The following is a 26,115-nucleotide window of genomic DNA, read 5'->3' as shown; positions in this document are numbered from 1 at the left end:
CCACATATCAACAAAACGATTACCCATGTCCATAAAGCTAAGAGACTGGTATAGCCAAGGGCGGGGGGTTCAAAGCCCCTTCCCCGAAATTATTCAGGTTTTATACGTATATATTACACACACGGATACAAACGCGCGCAAGGACATAAATAAAGTTCAATCGTGTCGCTCTTGTCGAAAAAAAAAATAACGACAACACTGTGTGTTGATAATTATTTCACTGCGAATGCTTTATACGGAGTCATTAGGCCGGTGAATCGCATCAACGTTATGTTTGTCGGTCTCTGGTTAAGCTCTTCTCCATCAGGTGTCGCTACCAGCGTTGTCCATCTCATGCACCTTACCGGTCCCCTGGCCAGAACTCGTAGCGTACGTTGTTTACAAGGGGTTGCTGCATGATGACCTCACAGCTTTTAACACGACAGTCAAAGATGGGAGAAACAGCGCGACACACGAGACAGTGAATGAGACGGACCACAGCGCTGGGTCCGTTTCATTCACTGTCCCGTGTTTCGCGCTCTTTCTGGTATCGTTGAAAATGTACCGACCGGCCCTAACAAGCACTCTAGTAACACTAAAGTGTTTTACACGGGGTCCACGAAGACTTCACTGGCCCAATTTTCGTCACGGAAGTGGCATCGTAAAACCTACACGGACAGACGACAAATAAGAACCACAAGGAAAAGTTTCGTTCGTCTAGATGACCTGGGAATCGATTACTTATGCACATAAAAAAGCACAGGCTCCATGTTAGTAACCTACCCATTTCTTCCCCTCGATATAAATTACGCCACCAAATGAAAATGCCGCCACTCGTGCGAACTAACTACGGGCGTCAGGACCTAGAGTATCAAGTACCCCGGCTATCAAACATTGTTGAGAATCACATAGATTTTCACGCCCCCCGCTTTAAACAATTTGTAAAAAACTTCCTGTTACATTCCACGATAACTTATCAATAAAATATATCTCACTAATCTTTTTTTATGTACACCGCATACACATGTTTTTTTTTTCCGGTTTGAGTTGAAATTTGAAATTTCACAATTTAATGCGTATATGTATATGTTCTTGATGTGTTTGTATGATATGTTTGTTTTTCATGAAGTATCATGAAGCGTTTTCATGTATGATGTCTACCTGAATTGCTTTATTTGCGGTGATAATTATGCACATGCACTTTTGATTTCTCTGGTTGCTCCATTGTTTGTACTCGCTTCGAAAACGTGTACATGCATGCCGAATGCGCATAGGAGTAGGAGCCTCTGTCAGGCAATATGGCCTTTAGCTATTACTCCTCTCTCTGTATCAGAAAGAAAAAAAAATAAACTTCAAACTTTAAACCCACGACCTCTGGGCCTGCGACGACAAGTGCCCGACGTTCTTCCCATTACACATACGACGCACATGCACGTGTCTTTACAAGCGCGTCTTATTTCTCTCACACCTCCCTCTCACAGTCATCTTCGTTGGCAAGGCGGTGTCGTCGTCTAGAGGCGACGACACCGCCTTGCCTCTTGTAGTGCGTATTTGCGCTTGCGCTGTAAACTTACTTCTATTTGAAAGTTAAGCTTTATGCTTATGTTAAAATGCAGCACTGGGAATAACGTGAAAACCACCTTTGCGGATAAGTTATGTATCCAGGGGGACACAAATTGAGACAATAATTGTTTCTGTCACACTCCCAGTTCATTAAGATTGAATAATGAACTTTTATTGAGTGCCGCAAGCGGGCATTTTTGTATTGAAAAGCTGGAGGCTGTCGCATTTCTATACATTTCACTTGGAACAATTCATCTAGCTTGTCTGCGCCCCGAGATATCCCGCTGCAGTTTAATTGCGGTTTGCCTGATAACGCATGCAAGACGGTAAGGATCGGCGCAATGTTCCTCCCTGATGTGATGAGCAGATTGCTTGCTATCGCCAGCCGGTAGCAAAAGGGCAACCGTTATCATGGTTTCCTATGCCTTCGACCCGTTGTCAGATTAAAGCGACACTAAAGGAAAATTACAATTTGTAGTGAAAGCTTAATGTATGACAACGTCTAAAAGGACAATATTATCAACAGCAGTGCCCTACTTACCGAGGAATTAAGCTAAATGTATCACACGATGAGCGCGACGAGCGGGTCATTTCGATGACGTGAGAGAGTCCGACTACAATTAATCACTCGTAATCAAGCTAGCTGCGATAAAAAAAAGAACCTTCCGTGTATCAAGAGACGTAATAATATGCTGCTTGATCGCTTCTGTTTGATTCATGGAAAAAAGAACCTCTTTGGCGTTGCCATGGGGAACGGCGCGCGTAGGTTCAAATGCTCCGTTTTCGCCGAACTGCGCTTCGCCCGGCGCCTGCTTCGCTCACGCGGTCGCGTCTCAGTGGTAATTTCGGTATCGCGTACTGCCGCGTGTGTTTTGCGCGCTCGTGAAAGTCGCTCTGACAGAAAGTTCGACAAAATGCCGCATGCATGTGATGTTGCCGGATGCCCGAATGGTGCGTGCCGCCAGTTCACGCTGCCGCGCATTAAAGGCGGGCAACGTTGGGCACAGCAACAGTGATGTGAGAAAGACCGCTTTCATGTGGGTGATTTGTAGTGCGCTAACACGATGCGGACCACTAAAGCGTGATTTTATTTTCAAATAAGCATTTCCTAGGCACAAAGGTAGCACTGCGAGGTTTCTGGACCGCTATTTCAACGATCAACGTGGACTTAATATTTGCCTTTAGTGTCCCTTTAAGCGCCGCACGCAACTGCGGCAGCACATCGAGGAGGAGCTTTGCGCCAGTGCTCCCTGTCTTGCATGCGTAATCATGCAAACCGAAATTAAACTTTGCAGCGAGATATCTCGCGACACAAGCAAGCTAAAAGAATTCTTTCAAGTGGAACTGTGTTTAAATGCGACTACCTCCAACTTTTCAGTACCAACATGACCGCTTGCTGCACACATTAAAAAGTTCATTATTCAATCTTAGTTACTTGGGCGGCTGACAGTGGTATTTATTGTCTCACTTTGGGTCCCCCCAGATAAAAAAAAAAGAACTTATCTGCAAATGTGGTTGTCACGCTCCTCCCATTGCTGACTTGTAAGAAAACGAGAAAGCTTAATTTTGAACACCCTGTATGAGCATATCCATGATCTATAGGCTGTTACCAGTCCATGTTACTTGAATATGTAATAACAATTCTTGGGGTTTAACGTTCCAGAAACACGATATGATTATGAGAGACGCCGTACTGGAGGGCTCCGGAAATTTTCGAACACCTGGGGTTTGTTAATGTGCACCTAAATCTTGGTACACGGGCGTCAAGCATTTTTGCCTCCACCGAAAATGCGGCCTCCGCGGCTGCGATTCGATCCCGTGACCTGCGAGTCAGCAGTCTAGCACCGTCACCACTAGTCCGCCTAAGACGAGAGCAAACAGCGCTGAACACGGGACGGAGAAGAACGACAGACTGTGTTTAGCACTGTTTGCTCTCTTCTTAATCATGTACCAACCAGCCCAGTTAAGCGCACTCCCCGTGGCGGGTCGAACGTTAGTTGAAAGCATGCAAGCACGCGTAGTCAGAAATTCGTGTAACCAAAATTATTTCTTATTCCTCTAAGCGGAAACCCACGAGCGTTCGCATATTCCCGGTTTTGTGAACTATTTTGCAAAATGTTGACGAAACGCACACAAAGACAGAGTGATGCAAACATCCAGGAACCCGCCACATGTGATACCGAAGCTTCAGAGCTAGTAACAGCTAAATAAAACCGCTTAACAAGCGTCATTTACACTCAGATATCCCGAAATTATACATTCAATTCTTTAAAAAAAATCACAGCATATCCACGGAGTGAATGATGATGAGTGGGCGAAGCTGCGGAGGTTCATCGGTAAACCGTGAATCTTCCGTGAATTCTGCCCAGTACATCATCACCGACGTGAGATAGGGCGCGTTTATACTAAAGGTTCGATGAGTTATGACTACTTGCAGCTCACTTTAATTTTACATGTACGGTGTGAATTTTCATTGTTTAGAAAACCATTGCTTTAGAAAACATCTGGCGTCTTTCGTTAAGCAGCTGGCGTCTTTTCCTCTTGCTTTAGAAACATCTGGCGTTCTTCCGTTTTGCTTTTACAAAACATCTGGCGTCTTTCGTTGGTTTATTTCATCAATCAACAGCGTTTTGAACAAAATTGTTATTGATTAATCACGCACAGGAGAAATCTCACCAGGCACTACCTTGGAGGTAACGAATGGCTGCTAATGGGAATGAGAGACAGAAGAAGTCGGCTTTTAGCTACCGCTGCGAATTTTTTATTGTTCAACAACGCACAGGAAAAATCTCCCACCGGCACCACCTTGGAGGTCGAAGCGTAAGACTGGTTACGGACTACGACTACGACTACGAGGGACGAACGGGTGCCGCCTTAAGGAGCTTCGCCCCTAAAAAGAGAAATACAGAGGTGTACATAAGCGGCAGGCAACGAAGAACACAACGTGCATGCTGGCAGCTTTCCTGCGGCCACCTGCACGGTAACCTTAAGAGGAAAAGAGGTTGACATTCATGTGCTCGATACCAAAAATCCCACGTTATTCCTCTACGCCAGGGGTGTAAACATCCCACAGTACATCCCACGATATCAAACATCCCACAGTACTCCCCTATGCGGCCCACGAACCTTTCTCTAGCGGCCCGGCCCGCGCATGGTTGTCTTCGTGCTATAGTTTTTCATGTTCTTAATAAATATGTTCGTGAGCTATACAGACATGAATGGTCTCAAGCATTATTTTCGTGAATGCATCCCACGTGGTCGCCGTGTGCTGAAACAACCGTGGAACAAAAACTTTTTATTTAAGAATCGGCGTCCACATTTATGCCATTATAAAGATCGGTATTGAGTTTGCCCAAATGCTCAATCCTAATCCTCTTCAGAAATGACCCATGCATGAGAAGAGACCTTCTTTAAAACACCAGCATTAGCTGACATCTTGTTCATGCCCCTCACACACACCACTCCCGCTACAACCTCTTTTACGGCCCTGGCCCTTGAGGGACTGCATTTATTGACTGCGGCCTGCTATGTGCAGTGAGATTCAGACTCTTGCCTTATGCCATGCCGACTGGGTAGGATGTCGTTAACTAAGTGTCAACGTCGCTGCTTTACCATAAAGGCATGTAATATACGTTAATTGTACGGTTTCATCGACATCTATAAGAATAAGCCAATGAATAATTTGAGGAATAATCTGTCAGAATCCCCTCAGACTCTCGCCTCGCACCTTCTTGCAAATAATACTCCCTCCTAAAAAAAGAAAGAGAGAAAAAAAAAAGAATCCCGTCACAATAAAGAACAAAATAGTCCGCCTGCAATTTGGAGCAGCTGAATTGATTTTAATTAGCAACAATTATTCGCGCAAGTTTCACCTTGGAAACGGTACCCTAACGTTGGTGCCTTATTCAATTAATATCTTTTCATTCGCACAAGCCTTTCTCGTGATATATCAGCCTAGCTGAAAACAGTGTGAATGGCAACGACTGTGACCTGCAGTACTTCAAGTGTGCGCAGCGCCCCGGTCATCCGACATCTCCATTATCTTTTTTTTCTTTTTATTTATTCCATTTCATTTTCACGAACTAGCAAAAGAAAATGTGGCACGACGCTGTGGCCTATCTTTGGGGAGCACTCGAAGACGACACCGTTCTTAGATTCGGCGCCTGGCACTTGACAGCGGCTCACCCAACGGCCATTGCTGCCTCTTAAACTGGCGGTCTTGGCATCAGTATTTCCAGTAGTCTCTGCGTAAGCTGAAGTGGAACACTGTTGCTGTCAGCCTACACCCCTGAAATTCTCAGAGTAAGTTGCTCTCGATTTCATGGCGTACCAGATGAAATAGCCCACTAGCAGACATATTGACACCCCACGACTACTGACTTCGGGTTAAGTAATTCGCACTATTTGCTGTGAGTTTAGAGCCTTAGCAAGCGATATAAAAACAGTGAAAAGGGTGGTCAGGTGTAAAGCGCATAACCTGCGCCCTTCTTTCTTGGACACACCCAGTTAAGCATTATGGTCACTTAAAATGTTTACGGTATTTATGACCGCTTTGTCCTTGCTGTCACGGATATGTAAAAGTTATATGATTAGATGACTGTGCAAAAGTAAAAACAAAACGCTTTGTGCAGCCTTTGCTTTATTGCACACTACTCGCGTTGCTGGCACGTTACGCACGCTTTCGCTATAGTCTTTGAGTATAGTCCCGAATCCAGAGATTTAGATGAAGACATACTATCTGAACATAAGTTTAGATAAGGTAGCCACAGGCGATTAGAGCAGCATTCCTCTATGAGAATATTCACGCCTTAATGTCACACGATGCATCCTTGAAACGAAGTTCACTCTTGAAACATGCTGATATTCCTGCTATTATTACGTATATTTACGCGGTAGAATACACTATAAATGTTTTTACAATCGATAGGCTGTTAGCATGGTTCAACTAACCCATAAAAATCTTGGAGAAATCTTCATTAAGAAAAACGCAGCATCACTGTCAAGATCGATATAATTACGAGATATTATCGGTGGTAAACGTTATCTTACGTGCGCAATTGGCGCGGCTGCGGCAAGAACCACTGTAGATATACGATGTCCTGCAGGGATCTTATATCTTTGAGAACAGTTTGGCCCTTGTTTTTCGTGATATATTTTTCATATTTGCAGATGGCCAAATACTGATTGTCAGAGCGCCATCAACAACATAACAGAAACATTTACAATAAAAAAGCATAAATTTGAGCAACGTGAGCAGCGGTATCCACCCACAGCGACGCTGAACGAGAAAGTTAAAAGAAGGAATGAAATAACATAAAGGTGTCATAGAGGTTATATCTAGTACAAATAGTTTTTGTAAAGTTATTGAGAAGGAAGGTGCGCTCAATATTGATTAATGCGGATTGCACGTGCGTCTTCATGTCCTGATATGCAGTGTGGCAATTGCAGCATGTTAAAAAAAAGGAAAACGGTTGGCTAGCGTTGATGTTTTCCGGGCAAGATCTTTCAAATTCTTAGGGTGTACGTTGATGTTGAGTTTTATATGTTGCTGGTCAAAAGACACGAAATCCAAAATGAGGTGGCAGGATACCCGGCAGACTGAGCAATAAAGGCTGGCTATAACTGTATTCGTACACATTAGGCGTCCTACATTCCTTCTCTGCAGACTACCATCGGACACTTCATCACAGAGAAAATTTTAATTATTTTTATTCCGCAGAAATTTAATCAACTGTCTGCTTGAAGCACTCACATGCTATTTGCTGTGGGAGGAACAAATAATGTCACGTTAAATAGAAAAGTTACACCAAAGAAAGGTACCATGACAACATTGGACATTTGTTCGAACATAATACGGTTTATGCGAAATTTCGGCAGCAGGCTTTCCCACGCATATATTGTGTTATTCATGAGCGTGGCTCTGGAAGTGGAAATGCTGTATTAGCTGGTACTATAGCCCCAGCTATACTATTTATAAGGTAAAGGTATGCAACAGTTCTTTCAGAATAACCGGTACCTCATTCCCGGGTGTCCTGGCGCTTCCCACAACGGAGGATTATTGTGGGTATGACGAATGCCTAGGTGACGCTTAAAACTGGCATAATGCGCCAGGCGTTCAGTGCTAGCATAAAAGAATGAGAAATCGTATAAAAAAAAAAACAAGTAGCCCTGCGAGATTGAGCTCAAGTGTCACAAGTACTATAAATTTATATTGGCTGTAGCAGAATAGTGGAAAGTATGAACAGCCAATTACATTGAAGCGGAGTGTCGCAACGACTATGACTTGATGTTGCGTGTGACAGTAGAGGGGAAACCATGAACAGCCAATCACAGAATGTGTCGGTGCGCAGGATATGTCAAAGCGCTTAATGTTCACACACTTTTTGGGCTAACTGAATATTGATAATATTAAAAATAATAATAATAGTGTCAGTAAGCTCATATTATGTCCACTGCTCAGCCACGTCTCCAATCTCTTGGTAGCCATTCCGTCGCTCTACTTGACCATTGGTTATTAGCCTGTTTCATGGCGTCAGCTGCCCAGGTCCTTTGTTTCTCTCTTAATGCCAGCTAGCGCGTCAGCAACCTCTGCTTGTTCTCCCATTCCCTCTGCTGTATTTCTATCTGTTGATCTTACGCCGGTCTCTTCCGCTTGGTCACACGTTTCCTGATTAAATTATCGAGCTTTATCGTATTATACAATATTCTACCCCGTATGTGAAGGTTACTAGTAGTAATATACAAGTATTGCGTAAACAATAAATAAAATCATACGATATTGCGCTCTCTGCTTATGCTTAAGCACATTCAGGAAAAGCAAACAGGGCTGGATGCCGTTGAAATATGCAGCCGTTTCGTCGACTGCGCAATTCGTACTGCTTCTTGCTTTACTGTACATGCATACTCAAACGAGACAGGAAGACGCACTGGCCCCTCCAATTTATGGCGCTATAAAAGCTTCTGCAATAAATACGCCCTTTACACTCATATAAAATGTACGTACAAGAGTATAGCCCACGTATCAGTAGCAAGGAGAGAACCGCAGAGACGAGCGTATGGCGCAACTACATACTGCTAAGAAAATGGCGTATGCATACGAGTCAATGCAATACCCGAAGTTTTACTAATGCAAGTATGGGAAGTTTAGAATTTAGGACACGGGGCAATATATCAATAAACAAGCCTGCTTCAAAGTCTTGTTGACCTTAGCCCATAAAAATCGCAGGCGACCATGGCTTCTTTGAGGATCGCCACGTGCGGGTTCGCAGTCCTGATTGCCATCTGCCAGTTTGGCGCCGCTCAACCTGGGCTGCCTGGCGGATGGCATAGGCACAGCGTCGGCGACAACACCCTGTTCGAGGAACTGGCGCACTTCGCTATATCGCGACAGGTTGGTGACCGGGAGTACTTCGACACCGTGCTCGAACTGGTCGATGTGGAGAGTCAGGTACGTAGGAGCTGGGGCAACGTAAGTGATGTATCAAAGAAAAATGAACCTTATCATGTGCGCGTGCTATTCTCTGAAAGAATTATGCAACGCGACTCTGCTCTAATGCAGCCCACGTGTTCCGAATTGCCAATAATTTTCTTGAAGATTAGGGACCCATGTTTTTATGGGAAGGGGGCTCCAAAGCGCTCACAAGAGTGCTTTATACGGCACTAACCCATTTGTTTATTGAGTAACGGGGGCTGAGTGATGACTAAATTGCCAAGGTAACTATAAGCAATAAAAAGGAGAACAATAAGAAATACCGTTGTTGCATAATATGTAAACATTGTTTCAAAACTAGGATAAGTCTGCTGTAGAGGATTTTCCGCAGCGGCACGCGGGCGCCGCCATGTTTGATCACGTGATCGTCAGCGGCCTTGGGCCTGCGAAGCGGCTGTCGCCGTGCCACACAAGCAGGCTGCAGAAGGGCGTAAGCAAGTGATATGCTTGCGCAGCAAAACGTAGTTGTATATGTAGTTGCCTAAAAGTTGACAAGGGACATCTGCGTTTCTTTGGCATGTACTACACCACATCGATACGTCATAATGCCTATTGCACTTTGCATTTACATCGTATACCTTTATTTGTCGTATCAGTAACTGCCAGTAACCGTGCTTACAAATCAGCATGGCAGCTCACATGCAGACGCGACCGCCAGCTTCGATCCGAACTCTCGCTTGCTACTTGGCCACATACCTGAGAGCAACAAATCAATAGTGTCACTTTCAAACACACGGCTGGGAACGAAACAAATAAACAAATAAATGAAGAATTCTTATGTACATGCGGCCGCACGAGATCTATCTCACCGTGCGAGCCGCCCAGACTCCCTCTCGGCAGGATGGGAGAGCGAGCGCGACCCCCTCGTCACTTACAATGATCTCACCCAGTACTATAGGTCAATCATGCCGCTACCGCACAAAGCACTCAATAAAGCACAAGAAGTCGCCTACAGACGACTTCAGGCGGGCACCTACCCATGCCCGGCGTTCCTGCACAATATTTTTCCGGACGCGCATCTTGACAATGCGTGCCTCTTTTGTAAAGAAATAGCCAGTCTTGCTCACATGCTCTGGGGTTGCCCCCTGGCACCGGGGGCCAGGACCACCAAGGAAGAGTGGGACCGAGCTCTACGCAGCTCGGACCTTGAAGCACAGCTCTGGGCTGTCCATCGGGCCCGCGACGCGGCGGAGGGGCAAGGCCTCTCTGTCCCGACGTGGGAGCGGCCCGCTGCGCGCGAATCGCGCGTACCGAAGGACTAAAGTAAAGTTGTTCATCCATCCATCCATCCATGTACATGCGCAGCCCCAGCAAGCTCGCGTGCTCTTTGATATTTATGTCCAAACAACACCGAGGTGTCACAAAAGAGTGGTGCAAACTTGTGTCTCGGCTGAAAAGACACAGCGCAAGAAATCTGAGTTCTTCCATATGTACAGGGTTTCACCCAGAGCCTAGGGAAGGCTGCATCTCGTTATGATGTCCGCATGGTATTTCTACAAAGAACAAGTTAGCCACTGTATGTGCTGAGGTAGACCGCCGTGTGGCGAATCGGCAAGCTTTCCCGCAGGGTAAATGCCATATCAGGCATGCACATAATTATGTATATTGTATATCCAATGTCGCATACTCGACACCTCTTTCATGGAATCGTGTATACGTAGGCCATATAGGACGCTGTTTAAACGCTAGACTTAAAGAACATTGTAATTATTAGAAAAGGTGCGCTGGCCTTCATTTAGCGGCGCATTGCAAAAACTGTTGATGCGCACCGCTCTTTAGAAGCTTCGCATTTGTTAAACTTAAAACGACAAGAAATATATCTAAGCTCAAAGATAAAGCACGGCCTTGTCGTTATTTCACGAACAGTAATTGCGTTGCGTTGACATGCTGATCTAAACCTTAATAACCCTTCATTTGTTTTCTACAGACACATGAGGGAGTCGACATGCAAAATGCGAAACGCTAGTTGAGAGTCCTAGCAAAGATCACTCGCCATTTTTTTAATTGATCGACACTTACGATGACAGCACCGATTAATTAACGCCGTCTGCGCGACTGACTACGAACCTCTGATAATTTTCAACAATGCTGTGAAAAATCCAATTGTTGTGAAGAGGCTTCTCGAAGAGCTCCCCGTAAGCACTGTGACTTCATCAAGAAAGAGGAGCATTACTCTATCACTTTCGCATTGTGATCAAACACGATGATATTATGTCAGGGCGAAATGCGACGTTGATTCCGGTGTCTCAGTGACGAATCGATAACTCTGTAGCCACTACAGGTAGCTGTTTAAAATAATACACGCCTGACCGCGTTGACCGGAGAAGAATACTTATGAAATACGGCGGCATAAACGACGTGATGATGACCGCGACATTGTGATGCATTGAATAATTTTTAAGATGGAAAACTACGGTACGGGCCTAGAATTCATCTGTAGGAATAAATGTGTAGTTTGTACGCATCATTACCGGACCCTAAATTCTACGAGCATTTCAGAGAGGCCAACAGTCTAAGGTAATTACGAAAAATATTTTCGGAGGGCTCGCAAGACTGCATATTTAAAACAGGAGCTTCCAAACACCACATCACAGCGTAGAGTCCGGCGTTTCATGTAAACCAATTTAAATGGGCATCCTTGTTGGATTGGTGCTTTGGGTAAGGGCACTTATATTTTTGTTGTTGCAGATGAAGAAAGAACGTCTCTACTCTCACAAATGTTCTGTCTAACTTAATGGTGCCTTCTTTCTCGTCTGCATGGTGACAGGTTGTGGCCGGTACAAACTACCGAATCAAGTTCAAGGTGGGTGAATCTACATGCAGGGTAACAGAAACATACACCAAAGAGGCTTGTGTTCCACAATCCAGGGAGGTAAGTGTTCTGGTTGAAATTCAGGTATCTACTAAAACGCCGCATGGTTGCATGTAAATTCAACCATTCGGTGCTATAGACAGCAATGGTGACATAAACAAATTTATCAAACGAATAGTTATTGAGACTTGTGATACGATGAAGAAAACCGTAATTTATGCCATGTGTCTTTTTTGTTTTCTTCGAAGAGGCTCTTTCGAATTTGCGCCTTAGTATGCTGTACATTTCGGTGCGTTCAACCAGATTGTTTGAAGCAGCAGCAATGGAAAATCGCTGTTGTAAACTTGAAGCCCTCGTGCTGTTTGGTCACAAGTGCGCACGCAAATCACTTAAACAATTTTTTATTGCACGGATGGACAGGAGAGGTTGATGCCTTTATGGTGGCACCAGCTATTCCTTCTCGCTTAGCAGACAAAATACGCAATAAAAAATAACGAGAAGAGGGGCACAAAATATTATACAGTCGAACACAAGATGGGCAAATGCAGTGCAATCGAACACATATGAGTCTTAAGTAGTCGAGTACAAGTTCTAATAGCTAAATAAAGTTCCCATGTACTCGTCCAAACGCAGATATGTTGTGCATGGCTTGACAAACGCAGGAAAACCAATATTATTGTTACGCATTTGCTTTCAGTATAAAGTGTGTTAATATTTGCATAAAATATTTGATTCTTCGAGAAAGTTCTTGAAGGCGATCAGCGCTCTTTACTGAAGGCCGCTATCGACCATGGACCTACTTTTTTTTTTTTTTTACAGTGAATGGTCTCCTATCTAAAGGCAACAAACTTGCTCGTAATATCTTTCGCGCTCAATCATAGTTCTCGCACTCGAGGAGTAGATAATGTACATCTTCGTCTCGGTGGCCGCAAGAGAACTGAGGACTCGACGCACATTTCATCCTGTATAGGAAGTGTCGCGGAAATGCTGTACCAAACCGCAGGCGGCGAAGTAATATTGTGAATTCCCTATTTTCGCTCAGATTTCATGAAATGGATAGTTTTATGCAAGGGTCTAATTAATACAAGTCCGAACTTTCAGACTGTTGATCGAATCATATAACGTGCGCAAGGCTTGGTGTGCCCGCGGAGACGCTTTGCCGGTTTTTTTAAGTTCTTTTTATTCACGTTTATTTTACGAAACATGAGTGCGTTTTGTCAATCATGGTGTTGGAGTAAAAAAGTCACAGTTTCGCCGCAACGGCGAAGCAATGAATGCGATAGCAATAAATTGTAATGTAACGCGAATAACGGAAAGCAGCTCGAAATTGCCAGCGCGTCGCTCGAGCCCAAAGGTCGCACGAAAAGAACGCACACAGGACGAGCGCGAACTAATGCGTCACAGCTCGGCACTTGAAGCGCACTGCTCAAACATAAAGCAGGACGCACGAAACGAACGAACAGGTACACACAAGACGAGCGCGAACTAATTGTCACAGTTGTTACTTATTTCTGTTTGAACAGCGCGCTCCTTTCGCAAACGCGGCCGCTGCAGCGAGCGAAGCGAAGCACCCCACCAGCCGCCCCTTCTTTCCTCGAGATAAGCGCACGAAAGCGACCACGCCCTGTAGAGCGAAGAGCAACGGCGTTATCGGAGCGGGGCGACGATCTTTAAAGCGCGCCACACGCGCGCACGTCGCGCCATCTATGTGGCCACTAAGAAAGCATGCTGAATTGCATGGTGTATATAAATAGCTCGCCGTTAGCAGGCTGAGAGACGGTGTTGTCGTGGCCTAACGTCTAACGCGGCGGGCTGCAAATCGAGAGGTCGCCCGTTCGATTCCGCGCGTCGGAAATAATTTCTGAATTATTTTCTTTATGGCTTTTCTATATATATATACATACTTATACATATACAGTGAATGACGGCGACGGGGACGGACATTTTCCAGCCGAGACTGTCCATATAATTGCTATCGCAATAAAAGTACGACATGAGTCACCAGTCATCTTTAAACATGGAAACGGGAAAACTTACAGGATTTGGGCCCCGCCACGGTGGTCTAGTGGTTATGGCGCTCGACTGCTGACCCGAAGGTCGCGGGATCGAATCTCGGCCGCGGCGGCTGCAATTTCGATGGAGGCGAAAATGTCTGAGGCCCGTGTACTTAGATTTAGGTGCACGTTAAAGAACCCCAGGTGGTCAAAATTTCCGGAGCCCTCCACTACGGCTTCTCTCGTAATCATATGGTGGTTTTGGGACGTTAAACCCCAGATATTATTATTACAGGATTTGGCCAGAGGCGAGTACAGTTTTACAAGAAATACTTTTGTATAGCAAGGAGATAAAAATATGTTGCGACGTTCAGGGAGGCGAAAACATAAAGTGGGAAATAACACACACGCCACTCGGATCACAAGACATTTAAAGAAATACTGAAATGATTTTTGAGGCACCCCAAAAAGGACATTTTTTCTTTGACATGGTGTGCACTATCAACGCTCTCCACACACCGGAGCCAGATAACTCGTTTAAATGTTTTGCTTTGATGTTAAAGTTTTCGTCACCTAGCATATGCAAGCCAGCCCAAGCGCAATGAACATTATCACGACGAGTCAACACAGTTCACTGGGTTTGCGAAATCTGCGACCTGCATGCAGCCTAAATCGCAGAAATCGCTCTCGGAGTCGCTGGACGACGTTTCACTCATCGTTGTTTAGGGAACCACGTGTGACTGAAAGCAAATGACAGAGCTGGGGTGCTATTCTGGAAATTGTCGAATTCCGCCATTGGTCTAGTCTGATTGGCCCGGAGGGCTGCTGTGGCCTCTCCGATTGGCTTAAAATGCCGCCGTTACGAAATTTTACAAGATGGAGGAATGTGACACTGTTGAGGATAGCACCCCTGGTGCTATTATTTCTTGAGTAGCAGTCTTTCCGCGATGTCGACTTGTGTTAGCACGTCGCTGCGAAGCCATCCCCTTGATACCTAAACCGAAAGAGCTTTTTTTTTTTTTTAAGATAGCGGCATTAAAAATATATTAAATGAATTTCCAAGTACTACGACACTGTTTTTAGGGTTCTCGACAGCCGTGCTTTTAATTAGAGCAACGAGCCGAAAATATTTAAGTTTCGTGTCAGTACATCTCTAACCTAATTCTTCGCGTGATCGAGAAGTGAAGCTTTTTAGTAAAAAGCAGACATAATCAGTGGCAATATTAACAGGGTACATGATTATTCAGGAAATGCATATAATATTTAGAAAGGGAGATTTTAAGGGAAAATTAGAGCAACGCAGCAAGCGTTTGTACTGTACGGAAGCACTGAGCTGGGAACATTGAATTATGAGGCAAGGAATCCCCCTTAGTTACTGTTTATGGGAGAAAGATAGACTAATTTTTCGCGCAAAAAGAACATTAACACCACTTTCCGGTTCGCATTCCCCGAAAGTCATTTTCAAGTGCTCACTTTTCGGCGCAAGTGACAGTTGTTCGCATAACAGAAATATGTGCATTTACCTTGAGTTGTATCATTACTTCTCTATTGTGATTCCCTTCTTTCAATTTGTTTAATATCTGCAGACGGTCAAGGATACCTGTACAGCAGTCATATACGACGTGCCCTGGCTGAATGAGCGATCTGTGTCGTCTTTCACCTGCGAAGGAAGCAGCGCATCCACCTAGAGGAAGAGGGTGGCCTGATATGTCGACAGTTTAGCAGTGTTCATCCAGCTAAAGCGTTGCTTTCTATGTATTCTAACGCAAGTATAGAGTAAATTGTAGACAGCCCTTGTTTTATAAATTTGGCTGTTTCACGGCGACATCAGCCAAAAGCCAGAAAGTGTTTTGTTGAATACACGGTGTACTATTAAGAATGAAATGTTCGCCATTGGAACTGTTCACCATCTGTACAAATGTGTTGGTTTTAACGAAATACCCAGTTAAGACAGAGGTTTGAGTAAGCTCAACCTTTAGTTCAGCTTACTCACGTTATTCGCATTATGTTTCTACATCCGAAAAATATTTTAAAAAAACGTTCTCTTGCACTCTTCCTTGGTGTTTTTATTGTCTGTTACTTTATATGAACGTGCTTATTTAGGTTCTGTTCTTTCCGGTACTCTGATTGCTTGCGCATGCATAATGCCATGGCAAGGACGACCCACTTCCGCGGAAGTTCACTAGGTAGAGAAAAGTTCAGGATTCTGGCAATATTCCTTATACACCTAACTTGCTTTGCACATGCCTGTTTTCCTTATGTTTTTCCTCTGAAGAGACGATGTGGCAGATTTAGCATCACACTGGCCACAGACACAGTGTATATAGCTGCTAAAAACCGAGACTGGTATCTCATTCTGCAATAAATGCCACACTAAAGAACACCGTGATGCCCGTCACGGCAGTCAAACGGGAGCGTCGGAAATGTCTTTGCAAAAAGAAAACGGTACCATACCTTGGGTGAGGTGAAGTGTGTTTCTATGGAGTATAACATGTCCTAGGTTTTGTAATTCACAAAACATTGTTTTGAGAGCCAGCCGCCGCGCTTACACTGAACACAAAATTTACATTATTGTGGGTAAACATGCGTCACTGAAAGCTATAAAGCGCTGCATAGCCCGAGTCGCCGTTTCGCTAATAAATCTCACTAAACAAACGGTACGGCGTAATTAGCCTTCAATGCACAGTATATATCTTCAAATGCATTTCATGTCTAAGACATGTGGAAAGGCGGACATCATAGTACGTGCATATGCGGCGACCGAAAGAGAGTGGCTGGAACAAAAATACTGCGCGAGTTCTGCTAAGTTATGGCATACACGCACTTTTTTTTTATGTGGCATAGTTACGCGAGACAGAAAGACCACCACTTTCACACGCTGCCGCGGTACTTTTGAACATTACGGCTGTGAGTTGCATAAGCGATTCCACTATTAACTGCAGTTACCTGCGACCCGACTACTTGTTGAAAAAGAATGCAAAATTAGAACGCCTACTATTGAAAGATACATTTCAGGATTTACATTTCCAGTTTGAAAACGCCAGTTGATGCAGCGAGCGATTAAAATGAGAAGTCATTAATGGGTTGGCACCTTGACTCCTTAAGGGCGCATTTCAGTCTCCCTGCTCTTAACAAGAGTCGAGCAGCTTCTGGCGAAAATTGTCCCCAAGTTTGGAAAGTGGCCTCCCTGTTTTCGTACCATGTACGAGCGCTATTTTCCAGCGCGAAATAGGTTGCGCATTGGGACGATGCCTCTTTCGGAGGGAAGCAAATGCCACGTGCATGCAATAACAAAGACGACGACTACACAAATGGGCATACGCTGCGCGCAGAAGATAGAAAGGAAGAAAGAAGAACAGCTCGCTGCGCGCGGTATTAAAAACTCCGATCTGCTGTTCTTCTCTTGATCTGTGCGTTACGACCTCTCTCTTGACGTCGCGACACTCGTTTGCTGGCTGCTTCAAATCACCCCAAAATTGATCGAATAAAGAAAAGAACAAAGCAGCCATGGTCATGAATAACATGTAGAGTATTGGAAAATACATTTAGATTACTAACTGCAGCATGTCGTTGTGTATTCATGAAAGGATAGCACAACGTTTGGGCGACACATCAATTCCATTGTACAAAGGCACACAACATTCCGTGCATTGAGCGCATCAAATACAAATCATACACAGCTTCGAATATTATAATCGAGGTATGATGGAGCTGTATGTTTTGAGGAATGAAATCGCTTCTTAGAAAGCACCCTGAGCCGTAGCCCCTCAGCGTCGTCTGCCTTAAGAAAGTATAACCAATAAAGCAAACAATCGCAGACTCGTCGCTGAAGAAGTCACATTGCTCAAAAGAGGCATTATGTCTAGTCTGGCCGCATGAAAAGTGCCCATTGCATCTTGTTTTTCGCCCTATGTCATGCAGTCTTGCACGCAATTTGCTACTAAAGTACCAGCTTCTATTCGTATAAGCTGACACATACGTTAAAAGTCTACGCCCTCCTTTCTCCATAAGGAAATGTTTGCGAATAAAGCCAGAAACAAGGGCTAAAGAAGGCCGGTGGCGTCAGGGGTTATAGTTCAATGATAGCCATAATGTACGACACGTGCGCTGGAGGAATTCCGCGAACGTTCATCGCGTCTGCATGCACGACGGCGGTGAAAGATCAACATCATACCGTTTATAACACATCCATTATATACTGGCTCTCGCGTTCGTGTGGCTACGTTCGCCCGGCTGCCACATTAAGGATATAACGGCGACAGAGTCTCCGTGTGTAAGCATTCGAAACGCTTCCTTTTGTTCGCTGCCCTTTTTAGTTGCTAGCTAGACGGCCAGTGTGTTTCCTGCCACCCTTTTCGCCTGGACCTAGGCATAACAGTTATGTTTTATTAGAAAGGTTTAGTATGGCGTCAGTCGCCTCACGCACACGCTAAAACATGGCGGTGTCCCTATGCTCACCTACAGTATGCAATGGAAGTTTTTGCGCGTATCTCGACCACGGTATAATTGTTAATCCGCGCAAGACGATGACGATAGCAAGGAACACTAACGTCGAAATCATTACGGTGCCCTTGAAGCGACGCCAGCGTCATTCGCACATGTATCGTCCTGCTGGCTCGCGCCGCTACACGGCAGTTGGTCGTGTAGTGGCATCGACAGTCTATGCCAACAGTCATCGTCGACAGTCGATGCCGTGTAGTGGCTCGCGCCGCTGCACGGCATAGACAGTCGACGATCACTCAGCGCTGTTTTTGGCATCAATTATCTGTTAAGCAGAGTACTATGCTTAACGAAAGCTGTTCTTTATAACACAATACTTACTTTTTTTGGAAGCGCGTTCCAGAAAGCCGTTGCCTGAGGAGTACTCTAAAACAAGCACATGGGGCGCAGTAATAAGACATCGTGTTTTTGTGCAAACTTGTTATAGAGCAAGAACGGCGATGGTTTGGCGCTCGATGATGTTTCTACTGTCTCTTTTATGTAAGTGAGCAATAACCTAGTCATGGGGGTTGCCTAGGGGATTCAACCACCCCGCGCCCCGAAGTATTTATGCTATGTATCTGTAGTTATGCATGCGTGCGTTTGCATGAGTGCAAACGCACGCAAGAACAAGCATAAAAGAGGGGAGCAGTTCCCCGAAAAAAAAAAATTGGCATAGCTTGCACTAAGCCGTGCAAGGCATGAAACAGCGAAACTGGACGATTCTGAAGACTATAATTTGGTTGCTTCTAGGAAGTTTGAAGTCCTTAGCTAGGAGTGGGATAGGTTTCAAACAGGAGAAACGCACTTTCTGCTGTTTGAAACCTATCCCACTCCGTGTATCCATCTGTCGGCTCCTTTCTTGATCTTGAAGTCCTTAGCTTGGTGATGTAGGTTATTTCTCGGTTGCTTCAAGGTCTTCGCTAGGCTTTAGCTAGGAGATGCTAGGTTGTTTCTACGTTGAGTCTGAGCGCAGAGGGGTTCGAGATAAACCACAGACAGTCACAGGCCCGACACGGATGTCCAGACTCCAGAGACAGAACCTCGCGCTGAAACCAAGAGTTCGCAGCTCTCATAGATCTAAGGGCACGTCATCGTTGGCGTAGGCCTTCCATCGCTTCGGGGTCTTGCAGCCGCCGTTGCCTTTCGCTTTCCTAAGTATTCTCTCGTTGTAGGTACTCGGGGTCTTCGGTTCGCCGCAGTCGCTTCGCAGCCTTCTGTTGGGCTTACTGTGGCCCTATGCATTTTTAGTGGGCCAGGGGTGAGTAGAGGGACTTACCCAATTTATGTGGCACATACCCGTTTATGATGATGATAATTTTCTGGCGGGCCGCACAGGGGCACATACCCATTCGATGACGATAGTTTTGTTCATTTTTAATGAACCAGTTGTGACTAGCAGGATTTACTCAATTTCTGTGGCACATACCCATTTATAATGATGATAGTTACGTGATACGAGATAAAAGGAACAATTTGCTAAAGAGCTTCGTTGTAAAAAATGTCTGACCACGTCGCTGTGGGTGGTTGGTTGCCGTTCACCCATGTCAAAAGCAATGCCCGAAGCATGTGCTCCTCTTTCCACCATTCTACATTCATCACCAATTCACACACATAAATATTTAGATCACCGGTCATGCAGGCCCGCGGAGCGGCCGACATGCTTGGCCTGACGGTCCCGACGTGGGAGTCGCCCGCTGCCCGCTAACGCACGCCTTGCAGGATGGATGGATGGAAGAAATTTATTGTTTGCCCGGCAGATTAACGGCCCGGGCTCAAGTCTCCCATGGCAGGACCTGAATAAAGTTTCGCAACCGACAAACGAACCAACCGGTCATTCGGTGCAATAGTTTCCTCACAATATTGCATTGTATTGGTGCACAATGTAGAGGTTTGGACTGGTCGGAGTTCCATCTTCCACCATGCATGCAGAGCAAGGTTTCATGCTTACGAAAGTGGATGGAGAGGAGAATACAACGCCATGAAATGGGTCAGGTGTTTGGGGCTGGGAGTGGGGGGGGGGGTCCAGGGAAGAGGAAGCCGAAGGGCCCTCGGGCCACTGTAGGTGGCCGAAAGTCATTTCGCTTCTGCGACCCCCATGGCACGGCACACGATCCGGAGTTGGTCCTCCGGTCGTGAACTGCGCAAAGCAGCATCCCATCGTTCGTGTCTCTCAGCTCCCGCAAAGGGGGGATTTGGTTTGTTTGGACGTTGACGATACAGGTGATTAAAGTCGGCTCGAGGACTCAAGCAGAGAGGACAATGGGGTAAAGCGTCTCCCCTATGAATTTGGGAACTGATGAAGTGGGAAATGAAGGTGGCCGTTTGGAGTCGGCGTCAAACGATTTGCTCAGCCTGCGATGGCGATTTATGGGCTGGTGGGTAGACCATGCGGGAATTACAGTAATGTAAAGTAATTTCACGATAGGTGAGTAAGCATTCCCGCCCGCGAAAGGAAGGCAGACCGTCCACTATCCCGGTTGACGCGTGCTCGGGCTTGCTCATGGGCGGCTGTATTCCCGGGATGTCCACATTGCGCTGTAACCCGCAAAATAGGGATTATTGGTTTAGTAGATGCAACGAAATGTAGGATACTGTAGGCAGGTGCATGATTTCGACGCATAGTAAACTTACGAATGGCCGTGTTTGAGAACGAGAATATATACTCCGCCTGGGTGTGAACAATCGCTAAAGCAATCGCAGCTTCTTCCGCCCCGATTGGTTGAGCGACTCGGTCGAAATTGGCGCAACAAAGTAGCTTCTGGGCTTTATCTGAGACTGCCAGAGCGAACGCAGTCTGGGAGTATGGGAGTATTCTGCGGAATCCACATAAGCGACCGGGGTGGATGATGCATAGCGCTTTTTATATGCTGTGCGGATAAGGCGATCTACATGATCTCTCTAGAGAAATGAAAGGTGCAGATAAGGGCGGCAATAAGTCATTTTACAGTGGCAAAATGCTTGGACAAGACGTCGAGTGTCCGCTTCAAGCATGCTCCTGTGGCGATTAGGAATCATCGTTAGATCGAATTCGATGCACGCGCTGCCTATGTCTCCACTTTCGTGTGTCCTTGCAACAAAAACGGTCCAGGGACACACGAAAGTGGTGGCAGGGACATAGGCAGCGTTGCATCGAATTCGATTTGCAATCACCGTGAAGATACTCATATGCCTTTTACAACGAATATTCAAGCACATGCCCACTACTGTCATCTCATGGTGCAAAAGTTAGTTCTGCGCCATATCCGCTACACGTATTACTATCAAGCTGTTTATGCCTCCTTGCCAGTTGAGGCGATTGATGGCGTATTAGCAGACATGTCTGCGCGTCTCTCCATCATAGTAGCATCAGTAATTTATGTGGCATCTTTCGAGACATTTTTCCTCCTACAACCACGCATATGTCAAATTCGCACTGAAGCAAAGACGTAGGTTCAAGGGGTGAGGCCGGGGGAGTGCAGACCACTTACATTTCTACACCGTCGCCATGAGCGCATAATCTTATAAATCTAGTTGTGAAATTTTGATAATGCCCAAGAGCGTGCGTAAAGTGGACTTGACCTCGCATATAACAAATTGTCGCGCGTTCTCCCTGCGAACACCAGGACAGGATCATTAAGGCGAAAGCCTTATATGGCTCTCGCGAACCCTAGAAGGAAAACCGGCGAGAGCGAAATGAAGCAAAAATAGATAAGCGATCGCGTGTTGCGCGCTAGCTTCTGAGAAACAAGCAAACGACTTCTCTGCGACGTTCGAGTGACTAAAGAAAGTAAAAGCGCAAATACCACGTGACTGCACGAGCTTCTTGTTCACGTCATCTTTCCGGAGTTCGCATGACTAAATAAATAAATAAAAACAAACTGCTTGCATCTCAAGCGTGGCTCCACGGGCGTTCCCTTCGTCTTTGCGGCATTTGCATGACTTGAAAAATTAAAACGAAAGGGCTTTGATGTGACATAAAGTCCACGATGAACCAGCCAAACCGGAAAGCTTTTACCTTCGAGTCGCATTTATAAGGTACCCTGGTTAGGCTACCTCACGGTACGGGTTTCGGATGCCGCCATACTGGGTTGTTAACCTTGTCAGTCTCCTCAACCACTAAACCAAGAGTGCTACGGGGTGATTCCACGAGAGATCAAACATGCCTGTCCAATCAATATTTTGGCTTTGCCTGGGTTTTTTATATCTTATGTGGCCACATTCAAAGCGCACGGGACCGAAAATTTTATTTCCCACAAACGCGTCTAGCGCGCCAAAAAAAATATTTGAAGGTGGCCGCGCGGGCGTCCTGTTTTTTCTCACTGCAATATTTTCGGATTTCACGGCCGAATTTAACGCGAACTATAAGTGTTGTGTCGAACTTTTTTGTGCTGCTTTTAATACGTATTACTGTGAATTACATTCACGCTTTTTTTATGCTGTCGTCAAAAGCAACAAAATTTGAAAAAATGGCAAACACGGCCCAAATAAAAAGAAGTTTGCTAAGTTTGATGCGCCTTGGCGCCTTTCCTATTTCTCACAGGAACTTCCAAACAGTGTCAATTATAGAAAAGAGCCTTTGCAACATTTCTGCGGAAGGTCTGTTTCCTACGGGCAGCGCGAAAGGAGGAAAAAAATAGTTAAATAAGCGAGTTTTTTCGAAAAAGCTTATTTTCAAAAAATAAAATAAAGAACCCCGGTCTCAATTTTGTCAATTTTTCAATGACTCATATCAGTGAAAACACCGTTTTAACGCGATAGCGTTAGAGAGCTCGTGTCGCAGTAATTCCGCTGTCGGCGACGGTGTCGGCGTCGCTACCGACGCTTGTGAGCGAGAAATTAAGAACGATGCACATAAAATAAACAATAAAAATCTTCGGTCCCATTGAGGATCGAACCCGGGCCGTTTGCGTGGCAAGCAGATGTCCTACCACAAAGCCACGATGATACTTGCAGCTGCTTCGGAAAAAAACACCACAAAAATGCCATGTAGTGGAAGGAGTCTCCTTAGCGCATTTTGTTCGGCAGGTGTCACGTAGAAAATGAGCCCATTCGGTGATTTGTAGGCGCATTGGCCAGGCCATCAAACTACGTTTTTTGCGCGACGCGATGCTTTGAAAAAAGCCGGGATAGTGCAGCCATCGCCGCTAAAAACACACACGGACTTTCAAACAGCTCTAAAAATGGACAACTATGTCCATCTAGCGGAAAACATATCAAGCCAACGCCTGCTTTCTGGAGGAGGCGTTGATCAAGCAAACAGCAAACGCTAGATAATGTGCTGCCATCTGTGAGGCATTGTGAGAAATATGTCTCGACTGTTGCACATGGAAGCGCTTTAGATCGAAAACCTGTACCATTACTATGGATACACAGCGCGCGCGCGGGCATGTGTGTGTAACAATACACATTAATAGGTATACACTTAGTGGTTGAAGTGCGCACTAGGGGCAGGATTTCGATATCGCGTTCAACTCTTAAAGGCGAAGCTTAAGGGTTCCCCAATTTTTAATATCTGATGTCCTCATTTGCTTTGTTCACGAGATACAACGAGCCAAAATGACCCTTGCTGTGTGCGCCCACAGTGCGATTGATGGTTGTTATCAGCTTGTTATCGCGCAGGCCTTGGACTGTGTCCCGCAGCTGGGTTATACCCTGTATGCGGATGACATCACCATGTGGGCCACGCGGGGGTCTCTGGCCAGCAAGGAGCAGACTCTGCAGGAGGCGGCACTGGCCGTAGAAATCTTTGCCAGAACCAGCGGTCTCAGTGGCACCCCCGAAAAGTCGGAGGTGATCCGAATACAAAGCAAAAGCTACAAAAGTAACAGGACAATAGAAACTGGAATCGAAATTCAGAACAATAAAGAGGTAACCGTCGCTCGTCTCCTGGACTACTGGGTTCAGAGCAACGGTAGGGCAAATCACGTACACTATCGGTGTCCTTATATCGGCAACCAAACAAGTGGCTAGGATGATTCAGAGGATCACCTTCCACAAAAAGGGCATGAAGGAAAGCGACACTGCGTTTAGTGCAGGCGCTCGTAATGAGCAAGTTGACTTACAGCTTGCCATACCACACGCTCAGCAGGAGCGAGGAAGGGCAAGTGGACTCTATTATCAGAGGGGCTTACAAGGCGGCAATGGGCTTACCAATGGGCACTCCGACAGAGAGGCTGCTCGAGATGGGCGTGCGTAACACGTACGCCGAGCTGAAGGCAGCTAGATTCATCTCTCAGAGGAACCGTCTCAGCCAGACGTAGTCGGGAAGGGAGATCCTGATAAGGCAGGGCATTCCACCGCACCCGCAAAACTTGGACGAAGGGCTGGGTGAAATACCAGAACCAGTCCGAAGGCATATCTCGATCGCTTCAATCCCTAGGGAACATGACCAAAGAACGACATAAATGAAGGAGAGATGAGCGCATAAAATGGATCAGAAAATTAGTCAGAGGCAATGAGAACGTGCTCTACGTGGATGCTTCCAGATATAATTGGAACCGCTCAGTAGTCACAATAATATACACGAGAAGCATGGTGTCCAGCGCATCTCCGTACACCTCTTCGATCGCCAAGGCCGAGTGTATCGCCATCGCATTGGCGATTAAAATTCGAGAGCAAAATGTCGGGCAGGCGTACTCACCATAATCTCGCATTCGCAAGAGGCGTAGCGACAGTTTACGAGAGACCGTCTCCCATTAAAGATTTGCAAGCTCTTGGGAAACAAATTCAAAAACACTTCTAGGTTGGTCTGGTGCCCAGGAAATGCAGGCATAGAGGGCAACGAGACGGCGGACGCTCAAGCTCGAACGCTCACGAACTGAGTGGAGAACTAGCCTCCCTCCCAGTTACCACCACCCCACACTACACACGATGGCCTTCGCGAGGAGGAAGACAGTGAACCTGCTCGGATGGCTCCGTGAGAGCTTCTTAATCATCAGCGATGCACACGGCAGAAATATGGCGCCCCCCCACAAATCTCCTAAAGGGAAAGGCGCAATGGACCTCCCTAGTATTCAAACGAAGGTCTATCCAAATTTGCTGCAATTACACTAAATTTTTCCGACGTTGTATGGGCGTGATTGTCCGTGGTGTCGGGACTCGCCACAAACCCTGTACCGTATCTCATGGGCTTGCAGTAAAAGGCGAAATAACTTCAACTGCCTACAGCATAAGTACAGCATAGAAAACGCTTTGGAACAATGGAAGTAACTCCTCGCTAGCTCGGACCCGGAGGTGCAACTAGCGCTCCTGGACCATGTTGTTACAAAGTGGTGTTTTTCGTGACGATGAAAGCCGAGAGGCTGGCGAGCCGATGTAGCCGAGGATCGGAGTTATCGCTGAGGAGCAGAGCAAGGAAGCCAAACGTTTATGAAAAACGTAACAACGTTTATAGCAGGTATAGTAGGTAATAGCAGGTTATAGCAGGTTATAGCAGGTTATAGCAGGACAGAGCCTGCCAGCACGACCAAGTCGGCTGGAGCGTCTCTCTAACAACGGACCAGGCCGGTCTTAAATAGGGGACCAGTCCATTGTTGACAGGGTGGCTCTTTGGTCCCAGGTGTTGACGTCCCCTTAGTCTGTCGGGCAGTCCTTTAGGTCGCAGGTGTTGACGCTTCCCCTTTTGGTGCTGACCAGCCTTTTAGGCAGCAGGTGTTGACGTTTCCCCTTTTGGTGTTGACCAGCCTTTTAGGCAGCAGGTGTTGACGTTTCCCCTTTTGGTGCTGACCAGCCTTTTAGGCAGCAGGTGTTGACGTCTCCCCGTTCGGTCAGGTGCTCTGGCACAACAATGTCCGGCTGGCGGCACAAGCCAGTGGAGC

At 45.9% G+C, this 26,115-nt stretch overlaps 1 protein-coding gene across 1 annotated transcript; it reads left to right on the top strand.

Annotated features, from left to right (window-relative positions):
* Window positions 1-5,825: 5,825 nt before the first annotated feature.
* On the top strand, window positions 5,826-15,527 carry LOC119375505 (salivary cystatin-L2). The gene is made up of 4 exons (XM_037645688.2): window positions 5,826-5,844; window positions 8,768-8,989; window positions 11,799-11,903; window positions 15,424-15,527. The coding sequence occupies exons 2-4, from the start codon at window positions 8,774-8,776 to the stop codon at window positions 15,523-15,525; spliced, it is 423 nt and encodes a 140-aa protein (XP_037501616.1). The 5' UTR covers window positions 5,826-5,844; window positions 8,768-8,773; the 3' UTR covers window positions 15,526-15,527.
* Window positions 15,528-26,115: the final 10,588 nt, after the last annotated feature.

The sequence above is a fragment of the Rhipicephalus sanguineus genome, chromosome 11 (assembly GCF_013339695.2).
Source record: "Rhipicephalus sanguineus isolate Rsan-2018 chromosome 11, BIME_Rsan_1.4, whole genome shotgun sequence".
NCBI lineage: Eukaryota > Metazoa > Arthropoda > Arachnida > Ixodida > Ixodidae > Rhipicephalus > Rhipicephalus sanguineus.
Note: the sequence above shows the minus strand (reverse complement) of the source record. Positions and strands in the feature narration are given on the sequence as shown.

What these genes read in the sequence shown, in the direction of transcription:
- LOC119375505 (XM_037645688.2), top strand. Translation starts at nt 8,774, where the DNA reads ATGGCTTCTTTGAGGATCGCCACGTGCGGGTTCGCAGTCCTGATTGCC. An exon ending in TGGTCGATGTGGAGAGTCAG is followed by an intron (nt 8,990 to 11,798) that starts GTACGTAGGAGC and finishes GCATGGTGACAG; the next exon opens with GTTGTGGCCGGTACAAACTA. An exon ending in GTGTTCCACAATCCAGGGAG is followed by an intron (nt 11,904 to 15,423) that starts GTAAGTGTTCTG and finishes TAATATCTGCAG; the next exon opens with ACGGTCAAGGATACCTGTAC.